Consider the following 27,864-nt stretch of genomic DNA (forward strand, 5'->3'; position numbering starts at 1 on the left):
TGGCTCCCTCCCTGTGCCCTATTTAAAATTTGCACTTTTACAGAGAATGTACTTATATTTGCGCCAGTAGCTCCAGGGGTTCTTCCACCCAGCGTGCAGTTAGCTGTGGTTTCTGGGATGTGGGACATAGGATCTATTTTCATCCAGCTTGGCCCCAACCCAGAGGTTTCAGCCCACTGAAGCCTGATGTAACTGATGTTATATAGGCCTGATTTACTGAGCCTGTTTATCTCCTTTCAGCATCCTTAACATGGCGGATTGTTCTTATTCTGATTTCTGGATCATAACTTTTTGTAAGTTTTTTCAAGTCTTTTTACATCGCAAGTTGTAAAAAAAAACATCGCAATAGTCTTTGCCCTTCATTACCTCTCAGTTTATTCAGTGCACAATCAGCTTCTTCAGCTATCTTCTGTAGATTACACATAATTCTGCAGCTCCTGCCGTAGACCATTGAGATGGTCCCTTGTCTTGTTTTGCTCCTCAACAGCTGATATCTTGCTGTTATTTAAAAATTACATTAATTAGGGGTGCCAGAGTGGCTCAATCAGTTGTGTGACTGGTTCTAGTTTCAACTTGGGTCATGTCCTCAGAGTCATGATCTCGGGGTCATGCAGATCCAGATCAGATCAGCATGGAGGGCATGGAGTCAAGCCCTGTGCTCAGTGGGGGGATCTGCTTCTCTCCTTCCCCCTCTGCCCTTCCCCAACCTGCATGCACTAGCGTGCTCTCTCTCTCTCTCACTCTAAAATAAATAAAATCTTCAAATAATTGCATTAATTAATCCACTCTATGTGAATATATATAACATTTTTATGAAAAATAATTATTTTCCATATCAGAAAATATTTAGTGAGGGCAGTGGCATTGTTTTACATTTTTGCAAATATCTTTAATGTCTGTTGTAAGAGACAGCTGGATTCTCCTATCTGCTTCTACATTCCATCTGTTGCAATATCACATGTTGTACAGCTTCTGGAAAATTGCATGATGTGTGACAGAAGTGTGAGAAAAGGCAAATAGCATCTTATATTATGAAAATGGTGTGGGCCACTTAGAAAGGGCTTCAGGGAACCCCCTGAGTTCCCAGACCACACTTGGAATACCCATGATCTAGAGTGAGGGTCAGTATACTTGTTTTTAAAGGGCCATATTGTGAATATTTTAGGGTTAATCTGTCTCAGCTATTCAACTCTGCTGTGGTATAAGGAAAGCAGCTCTAGGTAATGTGTAAACAAATTAATGTGACTGTCTTCCCACAAAACTGATTTGCAAAAACATACAGGGCAAGGGAGGAGGTGGCTGGATAGGGTACGTTGTGGCCAGTGAGCCAACTCCTAATCTACAACACCCAGCTTGCAGGGGCCCTGAGTTTAGGGCTTGTGCCACCAAAGAGGAGGACAGTGCCATCTGATTCATCCTAGCCAGGCCCCTTCAAGAGGAAGAGAAAAAGAATTTCTCAGAAAGATTAGATCTTGTGTTTTAATTACTCTAGTTCTCAACTGGTAAAATCCAGTCTCTACCTTCTACTTAGACATCCCTGGGCCAGGTCTGCTCCTCCCAGGGCCCAAGCCTCTGCCCCGCAGCTACGCAACTCCTCAGGAAGCACATGTACATCTAGCTCTGGGGAAGCTGTCCTGGCTACCACTGCCTCTCCTGCTGTCATGGGCACCTGGGGAGGCAGTACCAGCTAATCAAGTGGACCAGCCATACTCCTGACTCCTGAGCTAGGTCACCTTAGTGACACTTTGTCACCTGTGCTTCTCTCTCCTTTTGGAGCTTCTTGAACCAAAGCTAACTTTGGACCTAAGTCTTAACTGCCTCTTACCACTCTTGCTGACCCCCATGCCTCCAGACCTGGTGAGAATAAAAAGTCTCCCAGGGAGCAGGTGTTTTTCTTCTGCTCTGTTCATTCCCACTCATCCCCTGGTCCTTCCCTTGACTCTGCCTGCCTCCTCACAGCACTTTGGCAATCTGGCCTGTGTCGGGTGCTCTCTGGCTGGAGGATGTGACCTCTGATCCCCAGACCGGCCTGGGGATAAAGGAAAACAGCTTTGCCCAGACAGAGCTTGGGGCAGCCTAAGCAACTTGTATCGATGGTATTTGCCCTTCCTCAGCCTTCCACCAGCTTCAACTTCCTTTGCTGACCTTGTCTCCTCTACCAGGGTAATGCAATCACCCCAGGGGGGCCTGCTACTACCGTGCAAAGGTTGAAGCCGGAGCAGTAGGGTGGGGCAGGCTCCAAGCTAGTCCCCTTAGTCATCGTGAGGGGGCCTCCCCCCAATTCATGCCCCAAACCAACTTTCCCAGTTTCATTCCCAGAAAAAGATTGTGTGCCACCAGCTTGGGAGGAAATTCATCTGTTCCTCTGCCCACCACTTTCAAACTCAACCAGGAAGTTATTGCTGTTTGGCTTTAAAAATAGAACATTCAAGCTGGACTTTTATGGTCTTGTGAAGAACAGTGTGCTCATGCCCACCCACACCTGGTCTCTGCCCCTGCTTGGCCTCATCCAGCCACTCAGGAACAGTTCTGCACAAGGTCTGCAGGCCCCTCAGTGGAACGTTGGTAGATTTACGAGTTCAGCCTTGGCGGAGACCTTCCCATGGCTCCCAGCCACAGTTCAGCTGCTCTCCCCCGCCCGCCCCATGTGCCCGTGGCTGGGCTGGGACGTTCTGTGTCTTTTTCTGCCTCCACTCCAACTTGCTGAGTCACCCTTCAGCTCCTTTCCCCTGCTGCCCTGTCCAGCCCAGGGGAGGAACAGTGGCTCATCATGTCAGAACCTCATTTAGACTCATGATGGCAATGGTGGCTCTAAGGCTACCCGTTGGGACTCTAGTCAGCCTGGTCCATCCCCTTCCCCTCTGAGGCACTGAATTTTAACCAACAGCTGGTTCCTTCTTTGGACTTCAGGTGCCTTTGGGTTTGAAGCTAATCCAGAAAGTTACTTTCAGGGTGTGTAGACTCTGTGACTCGTTCTCAAATTATTTCTTCAGAGCCAGAGAGAAATTGCACTAAAGCTCTCAGAGATCTCTGACACCGCACAGCAAGACTTAAGGAGTGCCTGGGAGGCCAGTGCCTGTGGGGGGGAGCTGCGGCTGGGCAGCTCATTTGTAGACAGATTGTAGAAATAACTCCACAGCCAGTGAGGCCTTAGGCCAAAATCATACAAAGAATCCACTGAACTCAGGCCTATCTTGTTTTTCCTGGAGGTTAGGTTTCTAACACAATGGAAAGAGAAGACTGTAATTATCATCCCCTGGAAAAGATAAGTGTTCTCCTTCTAAGGTCCCTCAAAGACGTAATCTGGTCCATCAGTAGTCTTCAGATAGAAGGCCTTTGGGTGCTGTCTGCTTCACTTCCGGTAGACCTGCCTCTAGGATAAGATCGTATCAAACTGGGCGGCTGGGACCATCAAAAAATTCCTCTGGAAACAGGAAAGTGAGCAATGCAAGCTTTCTGGCTTAACCCATACATTAGAAGTCATATCGCGAAGAGAGCGGTAGGGTACAGAGCCCAGAGAGGGAGGAAATGTAGTGATGAGGGTCAGCTGGAGAGATCACAGTGTAGACTAGATTCCTAAATTTGCCGCTGCTTTTTGGATATCAGGTAAGGTCTTGTGGAACAATAACAAACAGGTTCCTTTCTTGAGTTTCCATCTGGCTACGTGACCCTGGCCCAGTTCTGTTCACAATCACAGCTGCCCAGAGCCTGCCCTGCCCTTGGCTTTCCCATCAGCACCTGCAGCTGCAGCCGCCCTAAGCCACTACCTCTGCACCAGCTCAGCCTTGTCTCTGTTCTTGCATTGTCTGGAGGTTTTGTGGGAAGCTAAGGGGAGAAAGGCAGGAGGTGGTGCCCTAACTCAGCTTCCAACCCAGCCAAACCCCTTCTTCTCCCACTTCCCTTGCAGCTGCCACAGCAGAGCCCTCAGTGCCAAGATAAGTTTTTGCCCCCCACCCTTGCCCCACCGGTGCTCCTGGGGTACTCTCCCATGGCTGAAGGGCCCATTGCTTCGCCTGGTCTGTGTGCTGGAACCTTGGAGCTGAACCTGAGTCCATCTCATCCCAGGGTTGAGAGTCAAAGTAAAGACAAGCAGGGCCAATAGAGAATCCAGGTCCCTAACTTGAGAAAAAGGCAAGTGTGATGCTCATTTGTCACCAAGAGCCAGTGAGAGTGGCCTCGTGGGAAAGAGACCGTTTGCCTCTTCAGAGACTTGGGGCCTGGCCTCTACCTCCTTTGTTCTGTGGCTTGAGGTGGTGGCTGTGGTGGAGTCAAGGCCAGAGCTCCCCAGGCCTCCAGCATAGAGACGAGACCGCATGGGCCACTTCTGCAAGAGACGATGATGGGAAGTGAGTCATGCTCACTATTACAGCCTCTCATAGCCCTTGGCATCTCAAATTTGGCCTTCTCTAGCCCGCCCTCCCTGAGACCCTCCACCACCAGCACTGCTCTGATGACAGTGGTCTTGGGCTCACCACCATTTATGACCCCCTGCATTCTCCTGACTACTGGAGCCCGGCAGAGAAACACATGAAGAGCTGTCTGATGAGAGCAAGGGCCCTGAAAGGAGCTTCCCCCTGCCCCCTATAGTGGGATGGAGCAGAAGCTGGCAACAGCCAGGGAGCTGGGCAGTGAGGAGGGCAACAGAGCTGGGGCAAGGAGAGGTTCCTCCTAATAGCGAACAGTCCCGACCTCTTCTTTGCCCAGCCTCTGGCCCCAGAACCTCTGGCCACGCTTATCAGTGCTGCCCTGTCCATCTGAGCTGGGGACCTCCTTGCCCATCCTTACAGCAGGAGCGAGGACAACCCCAGAAAACCCCCAGTTGACTCTGCTCTGAGGTCTGCCCTCCTCTTGGCAGGCCCTCTATGGGGGTGGGCAGCACCAAAGGGGCACTGCTCCCAGCTAACTGTCCCATCCCACCAACACTGCCAGAGTTCTAGATCGAACCTGGCTCTCATCTGTTCATTCTTCAAAATGTTTATCCATCACCTCCTACATGCAAGGGCCTTAGTTGGGTCACCACTTTACAGCTAAGGAAATGACTGTGCCACTGTTAGCATTTCTGAGTTGCCCCCATGTAGTCTCAGGCGCTTGCATTTTAGCTATATTTGCATGAAAGAAAAAAAACCTTAAGTTTCAAGACATTTCAGAACTGTGAGGTTTAGAGGAGAGAGATGATGAAAATATCCTCTGTAAAAAACAAGACTGGCCCCATTCCAGTGCTGTCTAGCCTCAGAGGGCAGAGATGACACGTCCTTTCTAACGGTTAAACCACTCAGCAACCAGCAGCTTACAATTCTGTACCCTTGGCCTGCTTGGTGGCTGTGAACGTGGGCTCTGAGGTCAGACACGCTCGGGGCTGGACTGCATTAAACCACTTAATCTCCCTGAGATTCAATTCCTCATCTGCCAAGTAATCCTCATTTGGTTCTTGTGTGGACGAGAGGATGGAAAAGAAGGACTGGACTGCTAAGCCCAGCTCCTGGCATATGGTTAGCACCCAAATAATGTTATTGCTGTTATTGTGATGGTGAATAATGTTGATTATACCCCTCGTTCATGATCTCATTTCATATGAAGCGGAAGTAAGGCTCGTGTTATCTTTGCTTATACATATGAAAAAGCTGAGGCTCAGGAAAGGTAGGTCCTGGTCTAGGAAGTGGTGCATGCAGGAAGCACCCCACACATGCATGCTCCACCTGCCCCCACTGCTGGCCCCTCCCCCACCCCAGCTTGATTTCTTCTCAAGTGAGGCCTTCTGAGACCTTGTTCTCCCAGGGCAGGGATCCCTCCTATGGCAGAAGTCCAGAGGACACTGAGGCACTGTACAATGATGGGGTCATGTGCCCTGGGATCTAGGACTCTCCCAGTGTGGTTTCCTTTCCCAGGCCCCAGCCTAAGAAACTGCTCCTTTTCCTTCTCTGCCACCAGGCACCCCAGAGTCTTGGGGCCTCTGTGAATTTCCCTCCCTTGGAGGAACCGCATTTTCATGAAGTCATTTTGAGTCACCACCCCCACTGCACCCAGAGTCAGCCCGGTCCCAAGAGCCAGCCTCTCCATCTGAGAGAGCAGGAAGCAGCCAGTCCTCATGTCAGCTCTGCTCAGGGCAGGGAAGCCTAGGTCCATTCCAGCCCAAACCCCACTCCCCAAGGCCCTGGGCTCATGGCCTACCTTGAGAGGGTGCAGGTAGCGGAGTCCACGCAGGAAGGGTGGCCAGGCGGGGCCGGGCAACTCATGGCCAAGTGTGCGGGTGAGGTAGGCTATGTAGCTGGTGGCAAGCACCAGCACGTCCAACTTGGAGAGCTTGGTGTTGGGCGGCACAGCGGGCAGAGCAGCCTGTAGGGCCAGGAAGGCCTGGCGCAGTGTCCTCACCCGGCTCCGCTCCCGTGCAGCGTTCTCAGGACCGGCCTCACTCTGCACAGAGGACCTCAGGTGAGTGGGTCTGACTGGACCCCCATCTGCCCCTTGTTTCTTTTTTTAAGGTTTTATTTATTTATTCATGAGGGATACAGAGAGGCAGAGACATAGGCAGAAGGAGAAGCGGGCTTCCTGCATGGAGCCTGATGCAAGACTGATCCCAGGACCTGGGATCACTCCCTGAGCCGAAGGCAGATGCTCAGGTACTAAGCCACCCAGGCGTCCCTGCCCCTTGTGTCTAAGAGCATTCTAGTGTGAGATCTCCTTTCGGAGCAGTAGTGCGCCGCATGGCAGAGACCTCAGGGCCTCATGGACCTCTTTGTCTGCTCTCAGTCCAGCCCCGCTTTAAGGCCGAGGGAACAGAGAAGTGTCACCTGGGGTCAGATGGCAGCAGGGTGGCAAGGCTGGGCTCAGAAGCTGAGAGTCCTTTTCTCTCTCTAATACTCTAGGCCTTGCTCCATCTGCACCTTGAAACGTCTGAATCCTGTTTATTGGGGCGCCCGGAACCACCCCTGCTCTGCAGGACTGACCCCCTGCTCCACCAGGTCCTGGGAGAAGACCCAACTGCGGTAAAGAAGAAAGGGCTCCCAGCCACTCTGGTTCAGTTGAATTCTCCCAGCCACCCAAGCGTGGCGCCTTGAAGTGGAAGGCGCCAGTGTCTTCCTCTTGGACTGGGACATAATGCTGAGTGAGGCTTTGGCATCAGAGGTGACACCTCAGCCCCTCCAGCGCCTGCCTCCCTCTGCTCCCTCCACAAATCCACTGTTTCCTTACCCGGCCTCGAGCCAGGCTTCTGGCCCTGACCCCTCGGGGGCTTGGGGCAGCTCTGCTCCACCTTTGGTTGCTCCAGCTGGTCTCTTCCCACCGGTCCTGCCTTGTTCTGCTCAGGCGGCTCTTCTTCCTGCCAGTGCCCGCTACCAACTGCAGTGTGGCCTTAGCCGGGTTCCGCCCCACACCTGGCATAGCCGGTGCCCCTCCGACCTCCCGCTGTGACATGCCACGCCCCTTCGAGGGTCCTGTGGCAGCCCCTAGGACCAGAACTTGGGCTCCAGCTAACTGGGCAGGCTGGTCACCCGGCCAGTAATGTCTATATCTGAGGGAGCTGGCGCCAAGTCAGTCCCGCTTCACTCCTCACTCTGGGAAAACCGCCCACCCGGCACAGCCCCCGCGAGAAGCCTCCTGCCTGCCTTCCAACCGGCTCAGGGGTGGGGGTACTGGATGCTGGGAGTGGCCAGGCCCTGGGAGGAGGCCCCTGCTGAAGAAGGCAGCAGGGTGGTGGGAAAGGAGCTCCCTCCCAGAGCCTCGCCTGACCCTGACAGTTGTCCTGTGAGGCACATGTAACTCTAGCTTTGAGGCTCAAGTCCAAGGAAGGGCCCTGAACCTCCTCCTCCACCAGAAGGCTGCCCATACATGCCCCTCAAAGGACCCTTCCTCCCCTTGCCAATGAACGTGACCCTCCAGCCACAGGCACTACTTCCCATCCCCCAAGCAGGCCTCCTATTTCCACCCTAGTGCTTCTCCATCCCCCAGAATACCTTCCTCCAGGTGGAAAGTCTGCCTTCCTTGGTTGGGTTATGCCCTTCATTTGTGAGGATTTCTTCAAAGCCAACAGAGCCCAGAGCCCATGTCTCCCTGTTCGATCGGTGCCCTAATTTATACATGGCCTCACTCTGGCTAGTTTCCTCACAGTTCAGTGTTCTGAGATCACTATGTGCCAGGCACTGTGCTAGGAACCTTCTACATATTCTTTTATTTATTTCTCAGAACAACCTTATAAGAAAAAAGAGATTCTTATATCCTCATCTTACAGATGGAAAAATGGATCCCGGATGGTGACACAATTCGCCCAACATCACACAGCTAGTGAGTGATGGGGGTGGGCAGAGAGCCCAGGCAGCCAGTTAGGCTTGGAAGGCTGCCCCTTCAGCCTATGTTATTCTGCCTTGGGTGGGTCACTCACATGTCTGTCCCCATGTTAGACGTGAGGTCTTTGAAGGCAAGGACCAGGTACACCATATGCTCCATATAGCTGGTCAGGAGGAGTAAGGCTGAAGGAACAGCAAATCTACCACAGAATCCCCTGCCTGTCCTCAAGTTCCAACCTTTTCTTGTTGCACAATCCATCTCACATGTCCCTTGTCCGCCCATCTTGAACTCCAGGGGAGACAAAATAGATAAAGTATAGAGAGGACAGAGAAGTAAAGGTGGAGGTATGTAGTAGAGTGAGAGAGAACCCCAGCCAACCAGGGAAAGGAAAAAGGAAGACAAGGAAAATCAACCTGAATGTCCATCAGTCAGGAAGTGATTAAATAAATTGTGGCATATCTGGGCAGCCCGAGTGGCTCGGCAGTTTAGCGCCACTTTCGGCCCAGGGCATGATCCTGGAGACCTGGGATGGAGTCCCATGTCGGGCTTCCTGCATGGAGCCTGCTTCTCCCTCTGCCTGTGTCTCTGTCTCTCTCTCTGTGTGTCTCTCATAAATAAATATATAAAATCTAAAACAAAATTTTGGCATATCCATGCTATGGAATGATGTGCAGTAGCAGAAAGAAGACAGACCTCTGCAGAGTGACATGAAAAAAACTCTCCAAGGTGCATGGTTAAGTGAGAAAAACCTAGTTGTAGATCAATATGTCTGATAAAATCCCAGCCAGGATTAAAAACACCAAAACCTGTTAAAAGCTGTTAAACATGAAGTTTTATATGTTTATATGAAATATACAAACTAGACCAAAAAGATACACATTCTTTTTTGTTTTACTCTATAGAAAATAGACCAAAAAAGATGCATACCATGTTTTGTTTTGTTTTGTTTGTTTGTTTTACTGTCACTGCAAAGAGTTAAACACAATCCTGGGTCTGTGGCACACTGTGGCCTTTGGTACCATAGGGCTTCCCGTTGGCCTGTCTCCCTCCTGTCCTTCCTTCCATCTATCCCCTTTGTCTTTCTTTTTTTTTAATTTTTATTTATTTATGATAGTCACACACAGAGAGAGAGAGAGATGCAGAGACACAGGCAGAGGGAGAAGCAGGCTCCATGCACCGGGAGCCCGATGTGGGATTCGATCCCGGGTCTCCAGGATCGCGCCCTGGGCCAAAGGCAGGCGCCAAACTGCTGCGCCACCCAGGGATCCCCATCTATCCCCTTTGGTCCCATTCCCATTCTTCTTCCCTATCACCATTCCAAAGTATTTAATGTATACCTTTTGCTAGTTTGGTTTTAAAATATGTACACAAATTCTTTGATACTTCTCTCTTCAAAAGATGGAGCCCAATACCTGTCCCCGTGAGAGTGGGTCAGACTTAGCAACTTGCTCCTAACAAATAAAATGTGGCAGGGCTGCCTGGGTGGCTCAGTCAGGTAAACATCTGCGCTCAGCAGGGAGCTTAATTTTCCCTCTCCCTCTGCTACTCCCCTGCTCATGCGTGCTCTCTCTCTCTCTCTCTCTCTCTCTAACAAATAAAATCTTGAAACAAAACAAATAAAACCCAGCAGCAGTGTCAGCATCTAGCTTCTGGAAGTAGGTTATAAAAGACCCTGTACGGCAGCCCAGTTGGCTCAGCTGTTTAGCACTGCCTTTGGCCCAGGGTGTGATCTGGAGACCTGGAATTGAATCCGAGTCCCACGTCGGGCTCCCTGCATGGAGCCTGCTTCTCCTTCTGCCTGTGTCTCTGCCTCTCTCTCTCTCTTTCTCTCTGTCTCTCATGAATAAATAAATAAAATCTGTAGCTTCCTCCTGGGATCACTTGGTCCTCTGGTTCTAGGGCAAGCCAGCTGCTATGTTATAAAGGTACTCCAGTAGTCCTGAGAGGCCTAGGTGGTGAGGAAGGGAGCTTCTCACCAACTGCCAGCACTAACCTGCAACCATGTGAAAGCACCACCTCTGAAAGGGACCCTCCAGTGCCCATTCAGCCCTAGGGTGACTGCAGCCCTGGTCAACAGTTTGAATGTGAGTGTCCCTGAGCCAGAGTCACCCAGCTAAGCTGCTCTAACACACAGACTTTCTGACCCACAGAAGTCATAGGAGGTAATAAATGTTTACTGTTGTTTAAGTTTGGGGGTAATTTGGTAAGTAGCAGTAGATAACACATGCAATAAGTGTTAGTCAACCCTGTGCGTTGTTGTACAGATAAATTTTAAATCTATTAAAATTATAATATATTTTATATTATCAGTATATAATACACTATCAGCTCGTGGTTGGTATTATATGCTTCACTGTTACTGCTTCCATTCAATCCTATGGGGGTTTTTGTTTGTTTCACAATATTCTTCTTTTAAAAAAATATTTTATTTGTTTATTTGACGGAGAGAGAGAGCACAAGTAGGCAGAGCAGCAAGTAGAGGGAAGGGGAGAAGCAGGCTCCCCACTGAGCAGGGAGCCCAACACCATCCCAGGACCCTGGGATCATGACCTGAGCTGAAGGCAGACACTTAACTGACTGAGCCACCGAGGAGCCCCTGTTTCACAATATTCTTAAAATAGTTTATTATAAACTAGTTTCATAGGCCACAAGAAAGTAAAGGGACTATGTACAGCCTTTCAGGGAAGCAGGTAAGGAACTGATAAGGGCCAAGGTGAGTCAAGGGCCTTGGTGAGTGCATTCCCAGGGGAGGGGCCCTCCCTTCCCAGGAGGAGGGCCCTGCATTCCTGGAGGGGACATGCCCATTAGAGTTGCTCACCCAGGGGGATCCCCACTGGGCGACCCATGGAAGCTTCAGGCCAAGTGGCTGGCCCATCATGCCTGGAAGGGGTATCCCTTGCCCTTAGATGGGGGAGGACCCCCATGGCTAGGTGGATACTGGGTTGGGACCCCTGCAGTACTGACTGTGGCAGCAGATGAAGAAGCTGCAATAATGCCTCTTCTTTGTGGGGTCATCACCTGTTGGGATGGCCCACCAACCTCTCAGCCTGGTCTAGCAAGCCCTGCAGGATCTGTGCAGCGGCTCTGCTGACCCCTGAGTCCCTGGCAGCTCAGCAAGTGCCACTCAGGCAATGCCAGTATCTTTGGGAGGAGGTCCCTCTACTGTCATTAAGACCAGGTTCCCCCTGGGTTAATTGACTGAGTTGCCAGAATGCCACCCAGAATGGCAGCAGTCTGCATATCCAAGAGTGCCACGTGGGGCCCTCCAGTCCTACGTGCTCAACGCCACCTGGTGTTGGTATTAACCAGATTCCCAGGTGTATGGCAGGCTAGCTATAAAGGGCTGTTTTAATTTGCCTTTATCTGATAACTGACAAGTTCAAACATCCTTTGCATGTGGTGCTTGGTAGAGGGTGCATTTCATTTTTCTCCATCGAGGGAGATGGTTTTCCCAACATTATCAGTTGAACAGTTTATTCTTTGCCTGCATAGTTGCAGCTCCCACTTTATCATATAACAAGTTCCCGTATTTCTAGATAGGTCAATTTCCGAGTTCTCTCTCTCTTTTCTGTCCTGATTATCTTTTTTGTCTATGTTTGTGCTACCAGCACTCTGCTTTTATTGTTATGAGTTTGCAACATGTCTTATTATTTGGTAGATGAAACTCCCCTCTTTACTTTTCTTTTTCAAGGTTGACTGAGTTATTGCTGGACCCTTATTATTCCATATAGATCTTAGAGAAAGTTCATTGGGTTCTTAAAAATTCAACTGAAGTTTTGATTGGGATTTTATTGAATACATAGGTTAATTTGGGGAAGTTTATACATCTTTATACTTCTGAGTCAAACATTCAAAGAGCATGAAATGTCTCTTATTTTATTCTAAATATTTTTATATCCTTTATTAATTGTATAGTTTACTCCAGGAATGTCTGGGTATTCTTGCCCCAGTGAAATAGTTCACTGTTTTGTCGAACAAAGTAGTTCATAGTCTGTATTGCTCTTGAAAATGCTCTTATTCTATTCAATTTTCTAGTTGAGGGCTGCTATACAGAAATGCTAGCAAATTTTTAAAGTTTGTCTTGAATCCAGCAACCTTACTGAACTTTCTTATTAGTCTTGAAACTCTGTTGCTTCCATTGGTTTTTCTTTTTTTCTTTTCTTTTCTTTTCTTTTTTTTAAGTATTTTATTTATTCCTGAGAGAGAGAGAGAGAGAGATGCAGAGACACGGGCAGAGAGAGAAGCAGGCTCTATGCAGTGAGGCTGACGTGGGACTTGGTCTCGGGTCTCCAGGATCAGGCCCCGGGCTGAAGGCGGCGCTAAACCACTGAGCCACCAGGGCTGCCCTCCATTGGTTTTTCTAAGTAGATTTTAAAAATGACAATTTTATTTCTTCCTTTCCAATCTTTATACTTGTTTTTTTTTTAAAGATTTTATTTATTCATTCATGAGAAAGAGAGACAGAGAGAGACAAAGATACAGGCAGAGAGAGAAGTAGGCTTCATGCAGGAGGCCCAACATGGGACTCCATCCCAGGTCTCCAGGATCACGCCCCTGGCTCAAGGCGGCGCTAAACTGCTGAGCCACCCCCGGGCTGCCCTGTTGTTGTTTTTTTTTTTTCTTTAGAGTACTTGTGCTTTCAATACTATGTTAACTGGAAGTAGTGATAGCAGGCACCCTTTCCTCTCCTAGCCTTATGTAGAATGTATCTAAAATTTCTTCATTAAGCATGATATTTGCTGTGGGCCTTTGATATATAACTTTTACCAAGTTAAGGAAGTCTCCCTCTAGTCCTTGTTTGCTAAGGGCTTTTAGTGTTGTTGTTGTTGTTTTTTTTTTTTAAATCATAAATAGGTGTAGAACTTTATCAAATGCTTTTTTTGCATCAACTGAGATACGATCATGATTTTTCTCCCTCAGTCTATTAATATGTTACGTTATTTTGTTATGTTTCCTGATGCTAAATGTTGCTTGAGTTCCTGTGATAAGTCCCATCTGCTTTAATTTTTTTTAAGTACACTCTGGTTCATATCGTTAATACATTGTTTAGGATTTTTATAGCCATCTCATAAGTGAAATAAGGTTCTAATTTTCTCTTTAACTGTCATTATTTGGTTTTGGTATCAAGGTTACACTAACTTCATAAAATGAGCTGGGGAACTCTCACTCTTCTACTTTCTGAAACAACTTTTTACATATGATAGAAACTCTTCTTTGAAGTCAGTAAAACTTACTTGTAAAACCACTGGGCCACGTTTTCCTTTGGTAAAGAGGGGAAAAAATGTTAACTTTCACCTTGGTTTCTTTGGTTTCTTGTTGATAGTTTGAAGTACCTTGTTTCTTCTTATCAATACTTTGTATTTTATATTTTTCTATGAATTTGGCCATTTCATTTAGGAATTCCAATACTTTAATGTACAAAATGCCCTTAGAAATATGTCTCCAAAGAAATGAGGAAAACAAAAGTCCTATCCAGCAGAAATTTTCTTTGAAGAGCCTAGGTATTTCTCAGACTTGAGGAAAATGGTGTAGAACTCTGAGAATGGCCAGGAAGTTTGCCCAGGAACAATGCTTGTCCAACAAAATGGGCATGGCCTTGGATTTCTGCTAAAACCCAAAGTTTCAGTGACTCTTTACAGGCCAACAATTCTGTGGTCAGACTGGCAAGATTAAGACTGATGTGGGGTGCCAGGGTGGCTCAGTTGGCTAAGAGTCCAACTGTTGATTTTGGCTCAGATCATGATGTCAGGGTCATGAGATCAAGCCCCATGTCAGTCTTTTCACTGAGCCTACTTAAGATTCTCTCTCTTCCTCCCTCTCTGCCCTGCCTCCCATGCTTGCATGCCCTCTCTCTCTCTCTCTCTCTCTCTCTCTCTGTTAAAAAAAGGGGGAGGGAAAAAAAGGGGGGGAGGTGATGTGAAAAATTTCCAAGCTCTGCACAAAAGACCCACACCTTCTAAAGGGTGTAAGAACCATTCCTAGCACATGAACTTTTTTTTTTAAAAGATTTTATTTATTCATTCATAGACACAGAGAGAGAGGCAGAGACACAGGCAGAGGGAGAAGCAGGCTCCATGCAGGGAGCCCGACGTGGGACTCGATCCCGAGTCCCCAGGATCAGGCCCTGGGATGCAGGCGGTGCCAAACTGCTGCGCCACCGGGGCTGCCCAGTACATGAACTTTTTTGCCATTGAAACTCAAGGTTATAAGAAACTCTTCTGGCACTCCTAAAGAACAAAGGTGTCTATGGGAAGTATAGCCCCTTTGGGGTCAGACATCATTCTAATCTTGAGAGAACTGCCCATCAGGATCTCAGGACAGAGGGATGGCATTTTGAAAGATAGAGCAAGAACATGTTTACCTGACATTACAGAACTGTCTTTTGCCCTCCCATATATATATGTAGCTACTCTGAAGGTATAAATGCCAACCTTCCAGGGACTCTCCTCCCAAGATCCTCAGACCAGGTTCAAATAGCCACCCCCAGAAAACTATCACTACTAAGGAACTCATGGGGTAGTCCAGAATTTCTTGCATTCTAACTATCTGTAAGATGAAAAGTAGCCCATGAAATGAATGGTAGGTATTCCTAGGCTTTCAGTTCAATATTCTTTCTTAGAAAGCATTAAGTTGTTGCTAAAGCAGACCTCTCCCAGAAGCTTCCATCTGAGATTTAAGCAGGTCAGGGCCAAAGTCAGACTTATAGGGGAATCCATGGAAACCCTTGCCAGATGGTAAATGGATATATGATCTCTTTCCTTCTGTAGGAACTTACCTATTAGGGAAGGAGGGAGATCTGACTCTGACTTTTCTGAGCCTTGGCAGGACATAGGGAAGGAAGGAAGAAAGTAGAAAGTATTAAAGCCACACTTGCAGCCATGTGGAAAGAGATCTTGTGTCAAGTGTCTTTTCAGAGTTAGGTGACCTGGACACCCTTAAGGAGCTCCTCCATCTGAAGGCTCAGTCCTCAGAAGGAATGCAAAGTCATGGTCATATGAACCTGAGACTCTTAGGCTATCACCTCAGTGTTGTGTCTACAGCAGAGATGTTGGTGTATAAAGGAAAACTTACATAATGAAAAAAAATGTTCACAAAGCCCCAAGTGGTGAACCAGGAGAAAGTGAGACTGGATGTACAAGGAAGGGCACTTCCCAGGCCAGAAGGTGCGGAGGCCATTTCTAGCACTCCATTATCTCCAAGCTGATCTCAAGGCAGTGGGTTCTGCATGGTGAAACTCGTCTCCAGGGCACAGCGCAGGTCCATGCGCTGCCTGGCTATTACTGTGGCATGCTACTACCAGGAAGCATGTGTGGGCAGCTCCATGAAGGGGAACCTTGTCGCCGCCTTATGCTTCATCTCCAGCAGTCGGGTTGTGGCTATAGCAGGGCACATTCTGCTGGTCTGACTGGGCTTCGTGGAGCACACAGGCAGCAGATGGGTGAAGGCCCAGCTTCTCCATCATGTATTGTCTTTTGAAGTTGTTCTGGGATATCTACTTCTTGGGCAGGACACAGGCACAATCCCAGGAACTAGTGTACCTCATGAAAGTTGGGCCTCATGGCTTCTTCCTTGGCCTCTACTGTTGACAGGTTCTCCTCTTCCTGAGTTTTGTTTCTACAGAGCACCATCAGCCCCTGTTATCACCAGCTGTGGCCGAAGCCCAGGCACAATCCTATTTGGGTGGAATTGGCTCTCACTGAGGTATAGAGAGGAAGTAGATGTAGGGTAGGACTATCTTCCCCTCAGAACTTTGAGCCCTACCTCTCAAAAGCTGTTATTTACACTTGGAACAATGACTTCTTGGATAGCAATTGAAGTTCCTTTGAAAAAGAAGTGCTTGGCAAGCTAAGGATCCTTCTGCCAGGCAGTGGGGCCAGTGAGAAGGGACAAGAAGAGCAGCCTTCTCCTTCCCCTTCTAGAACAGTCACTCATACTTCTCTGAGTACCTCAAGTATTATAGAAATGCCCTAGAAGTTTCACTACTTTTTATAAGAGCCCTATTTTCTTATTTTCAAATCCCTATTATGTCTCTAGATACTTTCTCTTTTTTTCTTTGTTCTTTATTTCATTTGTGCCCAACTCTCTTTTTGTTCTTAATAAGTGCTACCAGAAGTATGCTTAGCTTATCTATCCTCCAAGGACCAGACTTTCTTTTTCTAAATACTCTATAAAGAAAATTTATTTATAAAAAATTGTGACATAACATAAAATGTACCATTTTAAGTATACAGTTCAATGGCATTAGTACATTTACATTGTTGTATAAACATGACTGTCATCCCTTCACAGAACATTTGTCATCTTGTAAAATTGAAATGATTTTTTAGATTTATTTATTTGACAGAGAGAGTGAGAGAGAAGGAGAGAGAGCTTGGGGGGAGGAAGGGGCAGCAGAAGGAGAAGCAGACTCCCTGAGGAGCAGGGAGACCGACACAGGGCTCAATCCCAGGACCCTGAGATCATGACCTGACCCAAAGGCAGATGCTTAACCAACTGAGCCACCCAGGCACCCCTATACTCAGTAATCAATAACTTCCCGTTCTCCCCCCACACACACACTCCTGCCCGCATCTGGCAACCACCATTGAACCTTCTGTCTCTATGCATTTGACTATTCTAAGTACCTCATATGAGTAGAATCTTACAGTATTTGTCCTTTTGTGACTGGCTTATTTCACTTAGTGTATCCATAAGGTTCATCCATGTTGCAGCATGTGTCAGAATTTCCTTCCTTTTTAAGACAATAAAATTCTGTTGTATGTATATACACATTTTGTTTATCCATTCATCTGTTAATGGACATTTTGGGTTGTTCCTACCTTTTAGCTGCTGTGAATTTTAGCCACCACTTTCAGTTCTTCTGGGTACATACCCAGAAGTGGAACTGCTGTGTCAATTCTATTCTGTTTTTTCTATTTTTAATTTTTCAAGGAATAGCTGTACTGTCTTCCATAGTAGCTGTACCAGTTTACATTCTCACCAGCAGTGCACGAGGGTTCCAATTTCTCCACATCCTTGCCAACACTTGTTATTTTCTAGTCTCTGTTTTGCAATTGTCATCCTGATGAATGTGACTCTATAGTATTTTTTAAAGTGTGTAGTTCACTAATTTTTAGCCTTCTCATTTTTATTTTCTTCTAATTCCTTCACTTTCCCCTAGTGTTCATTTTTCCAGCTTCTTGAGAAGAAGGCTTGGTTGGTTTATCTTAAAGTTTATTGTATTTTGCTAAAATGATAAGGGGAACAATGGAACAAGAAGACAATCATCATAAACATATGTTTGCACTTAATACACAGCCTCAAAAATATATCAAATGACAATTGACAGAAATGCAGAAACAGATAAATCAATTAGAGTTGGTCTTTACATACCCCTCTCAGTACCTGATAGATTACATAGAGACACCTAAGCAGAGATATTGAATGGTAGTTAACACACTCAAGAGACTAGATATGACCCAAAATAGAGTCCCAACAGTGAACATCCCCAGAGAGAGTAAAAATAGGAAGACTGTTAAGGCTAACTTTTAAATTTTACCTTTATAATTCTGTATTGTTTAGATTTTTTAAAAAGATTGTATTTATTTGAGAGAAAGAGAATGCTCAAGAGAGATAGGGGGAAGGGCAGACAGAGGGAGAGGAAGAAAAAGAGAGAATCTCCAGCAGATTCCATGCTGAGCACAGAGCGGATCCCACCACCCAGTGATCAGGCCACCAGCCAAAATTAAGAGTCAACCAACTGAGCCACCCAGGCACCTGAAATGAAGAAACTTTAAAAAAAAAAAATGATTGTATTTATTTATTCATGAGAGACACACGGAGAGAGGTAGAGACATAGGCAGAGGGAGAAGCAGGCTCCCTCCGGGGAGCCTGATGTGGGACTTGATTCTGGGACCCTGGGATCTTGCCCTGAGCCAAAGGCAGATGCTCAACCATTGAGTTACCCAGGCCTCCCGAAGAAACTTAAAAAAAAAAGGGGGGGGGGATTATTGCAATTCCCAAATTATAAAATTCATTTACAAAGTAGGAAATAAAAGTAATGTGGGAAAATACATGAGGTGAGTACTTAAGGACTATATTTAGGTACCTACATGCCCTTGGGGATAAGGTACATTGCATTGCTGAACTGCAAAAGCACCTCACAGTGGGTCAGAGCACAAGCGTGTGGACTTTTTTTATAAAGATTTTATTTATTTATTCATGAGAGAGAGAGAGAGAGAGAGAGAGAGAGAGAGAGGCAGAGACACAGGCAGAGGGAGAAGCAGGCCCCATGCAGGGAGCCCGACGTGGGACTTGATCCCAGGTCTCCAGATTCACACCCTGGGCTGAAGGCGGCGGCACTCAACCGCTGAGCCACCCGGGGCTACCCGTGGATTTCAATTCCCATCAACAAGTCTTCTCAGTAGCTAGTTTGAGAGAATGAATGTGTTAATCAACTTTGGAAGAGAAAGAAAAGAAGCATCAGAGAGGCAAATCTGCTCATACTCACTCCAACACTGTTCAGAAAAGATAGAACTTTGCCTAACATTATTTGAGTATTTCTATTGATGTGAATAAAACGGAATCTCTTAGCTTGGTGCCATTAGGCAATTAATTCATTAATTTGCTCAACTTCCCTTATTCTGAGTCCAAGATCAAACATCTTTCTGATTCCCAGGCAGGTATAACTACCTGATTTGAGAATACTGGTGATGTTGAAAACAGTAAGTCAGTCCCTGCAACTATGATTTCTCATAGTAATTCAATGATGTGGATTCTGATCACATTTTGTTTTCCCAAATACCTAGACTATAGAGGGAATATGTGAATTGTTTCTCATTTGTGAGAGATGCTTTTTTTTTTTTTAATCAGCTTCTGGCACTTACTTGAGGGTGTTGTATTTTAGTTGGCATGGTCAAGAGCACATTTCTCATCCTGGAAAGTAAAAGGCCAGATATAATTGGTTTCCCTAATGACATAGCATATATGGCATTTCCAGATGGTTGTATGTCCTCTAGAAGTTCCTTTACTTGAACTAACTCTGGCCATTGTGATCGTCAGTTTCCTTTCAAGAGCTCACATACATTTCTGTTTAATAATTCCATTTAAGGGGATCCCTGGGTGGCGCAGCGGTTTGGCGCCTGCCTTTGGCCCAGGGCGCGATCCTGGAGACCCGGGATCGAATCCCACATCAGGCTCCCGGTACATGGAGCCTGCTTCTCCCTCCGCCTGTGTCTCTGCCTCTCTTTCTCTCTCTGTAACTATCATAAAAAATAATAATAATAATAATAATTCCATTTAAAATTTTCCTTGTGGGGGATCTGAGTGGCTCAGTGGCTGAGCTTCTGCCTTTAGTTCAAGTCGTGATCCCAGGTTCCTGGGATCTAGTCCTGCATCGGGCTCCCTGCGGGGATCCTGTTTCTCCCTCTGCCTGTGTCTCTTCCTCTCTCTCTCTGTGTCTCTCGTGAATAAATAAATAAAATCTTTAAAAATAATAATAAAAATAACAATTTCCTAGCAAGCAACTAGAAACTGATATGAGATCCTAGAATTTGTCTTTTCCCCTTTTTCAAATATTTACCAATCTGTGGTTATCTGACACTTCTCTTATAACTATGACTTCTCCATGAATACTCAAAGTAGTTCTGCAAACAGTTCTTTCCTACTGTATCATATATCCAACTCAAACAGAAAAGAAAAAAGTGCCAAGGTCAAATTTTCTTAGATAATTTTCAATTTACCCATTCATTCATCTATCATCTATCCTTTCAATTTACCCATTCATTCATCTACCCATTCTCATCAATCCTGCAAATCTCCATTTGCAGATTTCTAGAAAGAGCATGCTATATAGCATTTGACAGAAATCAAACACAGTGCTCTGGCCTAGGATTGGAAAAGTGAAGGGTGGAAAGAGTGCATGGTAGATGATATCTATAACAGGAAACAGCTAACAGACTAAAACAAGGTCATTAAAAAAAATAATAAAAAAAAAAAAACAAGGTCATTACAATATCACATTTTCAACTTGGACGCTGAGTACTTAGAGAAGAACCTCTACCCACTTGGTCAATACAGTTTTACTAAGCATAGAGTAATTAACACAAACTAAGGGAGAGCTTGATTAGTTTAAATGGAAGTTCTTATAGAAATTTTTTGTTTGAACAGCAATCTTCAAATTGGGGTCCTCAGACCCCTAGGGGACCATGAATATTTTCCAAGAGGACCCAAGTTCTAGGGTGACCAATTATCCCAGTTTATCCAGAACTGTCTTGGTTTTAGCACTAAAAGAGCATGTTCCAGGAAGCTCCTTAGTCCTTAAGACTGGATCTCAACTTACCTGTTTCCTCCTCCCTAAAACTGATGCACCTGAGATTTTGCTGATTTTCCTTTCCCACCACTCACCTTTTCATAAGGGTCCTCCTCTCACTTGATACAAGCCACGACTCTTACTCATTCCTAAATTTATTATGACTTACCCTGGACTGAAAAAACCTCCAGGGCACCTGAAAGAAAAAAAAGACAGAAATAATGATATGGGCAAAGCCTCCTTCAATATAGGCATTGTAGCCCCTTGGTAGGGGCTCATCTTTCAGTTACATGATGTGATGGTTAATTTTTTTTTTAATTTATTCATGAGAGACACAGAGAGAAAACAGAGACATAGGCAGAGGGAGAAGCAGGCTCCTCGCAGGGAGCCCGATGTGGGACTCCATCCAGGAACTCCAGGACCACGCCCTGAGCCAAAGGCAGACACTCAACCGCTGAGCCACCCAAGCATCCTGTGATGGTTAATTTTATGTATTAACTTGACTGGGCCATGAGATGCCCATATATTTAGTTAAACATTATTTTGGGTGTGTCTATGAGGGTGTTTCTGGATTAGATTAATGTTTGAATTGGTAAACTGAGTGAAGCAACTCGTCTCCCTAATGTGGGTGAGCCTCATCCAATCATTGAAGGCCTGAGTAGAACAACAACAACAACAACAAAAGGCAGAATAGGAGAGAATTCACTCTCTCTGCCTGATTATCTTCAAGCTGAGGCATCAGCTTTCTTTTGCCTTTGGACTCAGATCCTGGAACTGACACCATCAGCTCTCCTGGTTCTCAGGCCTTTGGACTGGGGCTGTAACTATACCATCAGCTCTCCTGGTATCTAGCTTGCTGACTACAGACCTTTGGACTTCTCAGCCTTCATAGATATAGGAGCCAATTTCTTTTTTTTTTTTTTTTTAATTTTTTTTTATTTATGATAGTCACACACACACACACACAGAGAGAGAGAGAGAGAGAGAGAGAAGCAGAGACACAGGGAGAGGGAGAACCAGGCTCCATGCACCGGAAGCCCGACGTGGGATTCTATCCCGGGTCTCCAGGATCGCGCCCTGGGCCAAAGGCAGGCGCTAAACCGCTGCGCCACCCAGGGATCCCCAATTTCTTATAGTAAATCTCTATCTGCCTATCTATCTATCGCTGTACATAAATATACACAACTATAAATGAAACATATTTTTTTGGAAAGACACCTATAGGATATATCTATAACTATTATAACTATCATTTATCTATTCAGGTATAGACTACATCAAATAGAAGAGCATGCTTAGATTTAAGTGATAGTTGCACATTCTGTGAGTAAACTAGAAAAACAGTGAATTGCACACTTTAAATGGATGGATTGTATGGTATGTAAATTATATCTCACTAAGGCCATTAAGAAATTACTTATTAAAACATATATCCCAAGGAGGGAAACACTATAGAGCACAAGCCATTGCCCAGAAAGCAAAAGAAAACAGGACTTTGGGCAGCCCCGGTGGCTCAGCGGTTTAGCATTGACTTCAGCCCAGGGTGTGATCCTGGAGACCCGGGATCGAATCCCACGTCGGGCTCCCTGCATGGAGCCTGCTTCTTCCTCTGCCCGTGTCTCTGCCTCTCTCTCTCTCTCTACCCCCCCTTGTCTCTCATGAATAAATAAATAAAATCTTAAAAAAAAAAAAAAAAAAGAAAACAGGACTTTGAAGGGAGAGCCCAGCCTAGAGAAGCTCTATGGTATAAGGTGGTGGGAACTGTAAAGTATATGCGCAAAGAGGAAGGGGAAGGTTAGGGCCTGACAGGGAGACTGAGGATTCCAAAGAATTTTGTCTACTTTAATTTTTTTTAAGATTTTATTTATTTGTTCATGAGAGAGACACACACAGAGAGAGAGGCAGAGACATAGATAGAGGGAGAAGCAGGATCCTCACAGGGAGTCAGATGTGGGACTCGATTCCCAGACCTGGGATCACACCCTGAGCCAAAGGCAGATGCTCAACGACTGAGCCACTCAGGGGTCCCTGTATGCTTTAGTTTTGTTAAAGGCCATCCTTTGAACGATCTCTGAAAGAAGGTCCTAGAGCCTAAAGGAGCAGTGTATTATGTCAGCACCTAACCTTTGTGACATAGGCACCAGGTGCCAGGGAGAGCTAACCCCAGAGAATGGAGTTCCTAGCTCCCCAGGGGGGCAGCAACGCCACCCCTTAGACAAAGTCCAGTCTTCTGGAAACTTTCACCAGCTGGCCCCATTGCTGCTGCTGGGTGTGCTGAGGGCCAGCCTGAGCCAGAGGACGTCAGCAGCATTAGGGGTGACGAGGAGTCAGGGAAACCAGAGTGGCAGGAAATCAGGATGCTTGCAGAATCCCTGATTTAGGTTTAAGAGAGCAAAAGTCTGTAACAGAAGACCTCCTCCTGGCTGAAGGAGCACCAAGGGCAAGGCTCAGACAGAAATCTAGGTCAGCATGAGTTTAGGGTGACAGATACTGGGGACAGAGGGGGTGTATCCACCATTTGGTGACTGTTTCTCTCTCTCCCAGGTTCCTCATTGCTGAAGTGCCTTGTGAAACTCAGCCCAGAAGAACCCTCACTGGTAAGAGCTCACAGCCCCAGAACAGCCCCAATTTCTGGTCCCATCTCAGCGGCCATCCTCAAGCCCCTCCTCCAACTCTGTTCTACCTCCCCACCTCCACCCTTCTCCCCCTCAGGTCTCACTTTCTCTGGAGCATTTTACCAGCTCTTCTGACCCCAAAGGTGACACAGATTGAGGGTCTTGGTAAACTAGTCTTCAGAGCCAGAAGTGGACCAATTCTCCCGATATCTTAGATTCTGTTTCTTTCTCTCCAGGTCTACGGGCTGCATCTTCCTCCCTTAGCCCACCCAGATAGTTGCCACTGTCCCTCAGCACCCAAGAGGCAGCTCTGATTCTCCATCCCTATACATCCCTCATCAATGGCTGGCTGCAAAGTGAGAGGCCAAGTTTAGACCCAAGCTGCTGCCCAAACCCTCAGAAAGCCTAGTGCTGCGGGATTGGGGGGTCTCCTTGTCCTGCCACCAACAGCCGCACCAACACTAGGCTGCAGCCACACTTGTGCACTGAAGGCCCTGATTTCTCAACCAGGTCTGGCCTCAGAGATACTGGTCCTGTTTCTGCCAGGTCACTCGTCTCTGGTCTTGAGGCCCCAATCCCTTCTGAATTCAAGGCAATGTTGCCTCAAAACAAGGACCAGGTGCTACTACAGAACACAGTACCCCCTGGGCACCCTCCTTTGCACCCCTCGCCTCTTGTGGACTCACCACGCAGCAACCTACAGCCTCTGTCTCCCCAGCCACCACCCTCTCCCTCCCACCCCCCTTACTCCCCTCCCCCACAGTCCCACTCTCCTGGCTCCCATTTCTACTCTTCTGACTCCAATTCTGACTTTATCCTACACCCTTACTCTTCCTCTCTCCCAAGCTCCCCCAGTTTCTTTCATCAGAATTACCTCTCTCTCTCCTTCCCACCCTCTTCCTCTGCCTCCCACCAGCTATATCCCTCCCCTGCTCTCACTCATTCCTCCTCCCCCTCTCAGCTGTGGAACACCTCTCTTCCCCAGTCTCATTGCCAGTCAGCTTCCCACCCAGGAGACTGCCCTAGCTCCTCTGTCACTTCCCGGACCCCCAGCCTACCTTCTGGTGGGGTCCACTTGAACAGGCAGACATGGCCCTGGCATCAGTACGGGGACACCGGGCCCCCTGGGGCAGTGGGGGAATGCGTGGCAAGCAAGAGGGACCCTGCAGAGTTCAGGGACCCGGGGGCCCTGGCCCAGGCCCTGGTGGTCCATCTGGGGCATCGCCGCATTGCACACGACCTGCGGCTACTGCTTCTGCAGCGCCTGTGGCTAGGCAAAACTGGCCAGGCCCCAGTTGTAGAATATCCTATATGCCTGGTGTGTCTCAAGCCCCGCAGCCCTTCTTGCCCCATCCCCAGGTACAGGACTGGACCCCGGCTGCTTGCCTTTCCCCAGCTACTGCCCTGTGCACAGGGCCAGGAATCCGGACCACTCCGCATAGGCATTGGTTTTGGCCTCCGCCTGCCTCGGGGCCAGGCCAGGGCCTTGCATCTGTTGCCAGAAAGAAGGCCAGAGGAAGCAAGGCCTCAGGGCGAGGCCACTCAGGCCCATGGATATCAAACTCGGGCATCCCAGGCTCCAGCAGCTCAAGCACCAGTGGCTCGGGCTCGGGCACGGGCAGATCCAGCCCCTGGCACACAGTCCCAGACCGAGAGCCTCAGATCTACAGGCCCTCGATTTCCAAACTCTACATGCTTTTCAGGGCCTCTACCTCAGGCACCCAAACAGGCCACTGTCTCCCTGAAGCGCAGGCCTTCCTCTGCCCCCAAGAGGCCTGCCTCTCCAGAACCCATTCTCCAAAAGTCACCACCCTAGTTCCAGAGCCTAGGAGGCTACCGGGAGCACCTCCTCTGAACCCTGCTGCCCCTACCCGGCCCCAGATCTCGGGGAGCCCTCGAGACACCCTGAAGGGCTGGCTGGCAGGAGGTCAGGTGTGTTCTCCAGCCTTGAACCCTGGGAGCCCCTTATGGAGTCTGCTCTCTCCTGGCTGAAGAGGATGAAGGATCCCTGAAACCCCATTCAGCCTTCATTGTATCAATAAAGCCTGACCCTGTAAAACTCGAGTTAGTGCCTGATGTGGAAATTTGGGGTTTGGAGTGAACAGTCAAGAAAGAATTCTTGAGACATTTTTGGCGCAAAAAGGTGGTTTTATTAAAGCACGGAAGCAGGACCCATGGGCCTTAAGTGCTGTGCTGGGTTGTAAGGGGTGACTGATTTGTAAGTTGGGATGGAGTTAGGGATAGTATAGGTTTCTAAGGAATTTTGGAAGCAAAGTTTCCAGGACCTTGAGGGGGCCAGCTATTGTTAGGAAAAGTTCGTTTATTATTGTCTAATAAAACGTTAGTCATGAGACCCTTCAGATATCTCTTAGTAGGGATCCCTGGGTGGCTCAGTGGTTTGGCGCCTGCCTTTGGCCAAGGGCGTGATCCTGGAGACCCGGGATCGAATCCCATGTCAGGCTCCCGGCATGGAGCCTGCTTCTCCCTCTGCCTGTGTCTCTGACTCTTTCTCTCTCTCTTTCATGAATAAATAAATAAAATCTTAAAAAAAAAAAAAAAAAAGAGATATCTCTTAGTGGGTCATATGCTTGGAGGATGATTGCTAACATATATCTTGAGGGGTAGAGATAAAGGACTTTTCCAAAGGAATTTTTATATGTTAAAGACTTCCAGGATCCTAGAAGTTGGGATTATGTTAAACTAAGGTTACCTTGGGATCCCTGGGTAGCGCAGTGGTTTAGCGCCTGCCTTTGGCCCAGGGTGTGATCCTGGAGGCCCGGGATCAAATCCCATGTCGGGCTCCCGGTGCATGGAGCCTGCTTCTCTCTCTGCCTGTGTCTCTGCCTCTTTCTCTCTCTCTCTCTCTCTCTGTGTGACTATCATAAATAAATAAAAATTAAAAAAAAAACAAAAAAAACTAAGGTTGCCTTTTGCCTCTAGCAAAGTATTAACATTGAGGCAGTTGAGTTCCCTGAAGAAGGTTACCCAGCCTGTCTCAAGGACTTGTCAATAGGCTGTAAATTATAATGAAATTTAATTTTTTTCTTTTGCCTTTGTTTCTCACATTGATGGAGGATAGTCAGAAGGAAGGTAGGCAGAGGCAAGGGAGCCCCTGTCCTAAGAGGTTTTTAAGGGTTGAAAAGGAAAAAAACCCCATCCTGTTATTCTAGGCTTTACTCAGGGTCCCAGCTTTAAGTCTTTCTACTGGCAGCTTACAGTTTGTATGTGAGAGGAAAGAAGCTGATGGCTGTGGGTGTCCTAACTCAGGCCTGTAGCCAGCTCAACAGCCAGTGGATTATTTAAGCAGAGAGCTTGATCTAGTGGCCTGTGGCTGGCCAGCATGCCTTAGGGCAGTGGTGGCCCTGCCCTCTTGATCCCTGAGGCTACTACAAAACACTACCCTGGAAGGAGCCTTCCATCCTTTCACATGTGAACAACGACCTGATAGGTTGAGGACAGTGTAGACAAAAAAAACTTATTGGGTGACAGGCACTTGAAAGGTTAATCAGATTAAAACAGCCCACACCAGGATCCCTGGGTGGCGCAGCAGTTTAGCGCCTGCCTTTGGCCCAGGGCGCGATCCTGAAGACCTGGGATCAAATCCCACGTCGGGCTCCCGGTGCATGGAGCCTGCTTCTCCCTCTGCCTCTCTCTCTCTGTGTGACTATCATAAATAAATAAAAATTTAAAAAATTATATTAAAAAAAAAAACAGCCCACACCAAAGAGCCTTTAAAAACCCCTAGATTTAAACACCAAAATGGCAACCCTCTCGGGTCCCCTCCTTCTTTGGGAGCTCTGTACTATTGCTCAAAAAACTTTGCTGCCCACCACTCTTCATTCTTCTAAGCGGTGTGATCAAGAACAGGAAGAAATCCTACAACATAGTGTCCTGCTGAGCAGACACTGGTTCAGTGGGTAGCTGAACCCACAAGAGGCCACAAGGGCAAGGGGAGGGGAAGAGTCAAAGGAAACAGAGTGGCCAGGACAGTAGGTGCCACATATCTGAGGAGGGTGTGGGATCCATAAGGCCTGAGCACCTGAGCTGTGCCGAGGGCTCTGTGAGGCCCTTCACACAGTTGATTCAGTTTGGTAGGACAGATGATGGCATCCCCAAAGATGAAGCCACTGGGCCCCTTCCTCCCAGTGCACTTTAGGTTAATAAGCATGCTGACTCAGGCAGCCAGGACGCAGCAGGAGGGGTCTCCTTGAAGGAATGGACATTCCTAGAGTACACTTGCAGAGAAACTTTAAGAGTCTTCATGTTGAAGATCAGAAACCCAAGGGTTTCCCTCAGGAAAGTGGGAATGCCAGGCAGAAAAGACACTTGCCCTGCCTGGGAGCCAAGCTGCCTCCCTCTGAGGGTGTCGGCAGGGAGCAGCCTCCACTCCCAAACCCCTGAGTGCAAGGGCAGTGTGCAGAGCTGCAAGACGGGCCAATTCTCACATCTGCCAACCACAGACCATAGATGTTTTGCTATGTAAATAGAGGCCTCCTCAAACTAGCAATCAGTGGATTGAGGATTTGAAGCCAGTTTTAAAGTCCACACTGCCTCCATTAAAAGGGAGAAGACACAGTTCATGTTCCTAAATGTTGGATTTCCAAGGTGTGTCGCAGCCCTTAACCAAGGATTTTTTTTTCTAAGATTTTTATTTTTAAGTCATCTCTATATCCAACCTGA

The 27,864-nt window shown here is 47.3% G+C and overlaps 2 protein-coding genes and 1 pseudogene across 2 annotated transcripts; 1 reads left to right on the forward strand and 2 right to left on the reverse strand.

The window, feature by feature from the left end:
- Positions 1–351: 351 nt before the first annotated feature.
- Positions 352–7,566, reverse strand: TCF23 (transcription factor 23). Its single transcript, XM_025983997.2, has 3 exons — positions 7,189–7,566; positions 6,169–6,411; positions 352–4,324 (listed from the first exon to the last, which is right to left on the reverse strand). Exons 1-3 carry the CDS (start codon positions 7,408–7,410, stop codon positions 4,145–4,147), a joined length of 645 nt encoding a protein of 214 aa, XP_025839782.1. The 5' UTR covers positions 7,411–7,566; the 3' UTR covers positions 352–4,144.
- Positions 7,567–10,918: 3,352 nt separating this feature from the next.
- On the reverse strand, positions 10,919–12,268 carry LOC112908515 (small nuclear ribonucleoprotein-associated protein B' pseudogene; annotated as a pseudogene).
- Positions 12,269–23,779: 11,511 nt separating this feature from the next.
- Positions 23,780–25,038, forward strand: PRR30 (proline rich 30). The gene has a single exon (XM_025983912.2). It carries the CDS (start codon positions 23,780–23,782, stop codon positions 24,998–25,000), a length of 1,221 nt encoding a protein of 406 aa, XP_025839697.2. The 3' UTR covers positions 25,001–25,038.
- Positions 25,039–27,864: the final 2,826 nt, after the last annotated feature.

The sequence above is a fragment of the Vulpes vulpes genome, chromosome 8 (assembly GCF_048418805.1).
Source record: "Vulpes vulpes isolate BD-2025 chromosome 8, VulVul3, whole genome shotgun sequence".
NCBI lineage: Eukaryota > Metazoa > Chordata > Mammalia > Carnivora > Canidae > Vulpes > Vulpes vulpes.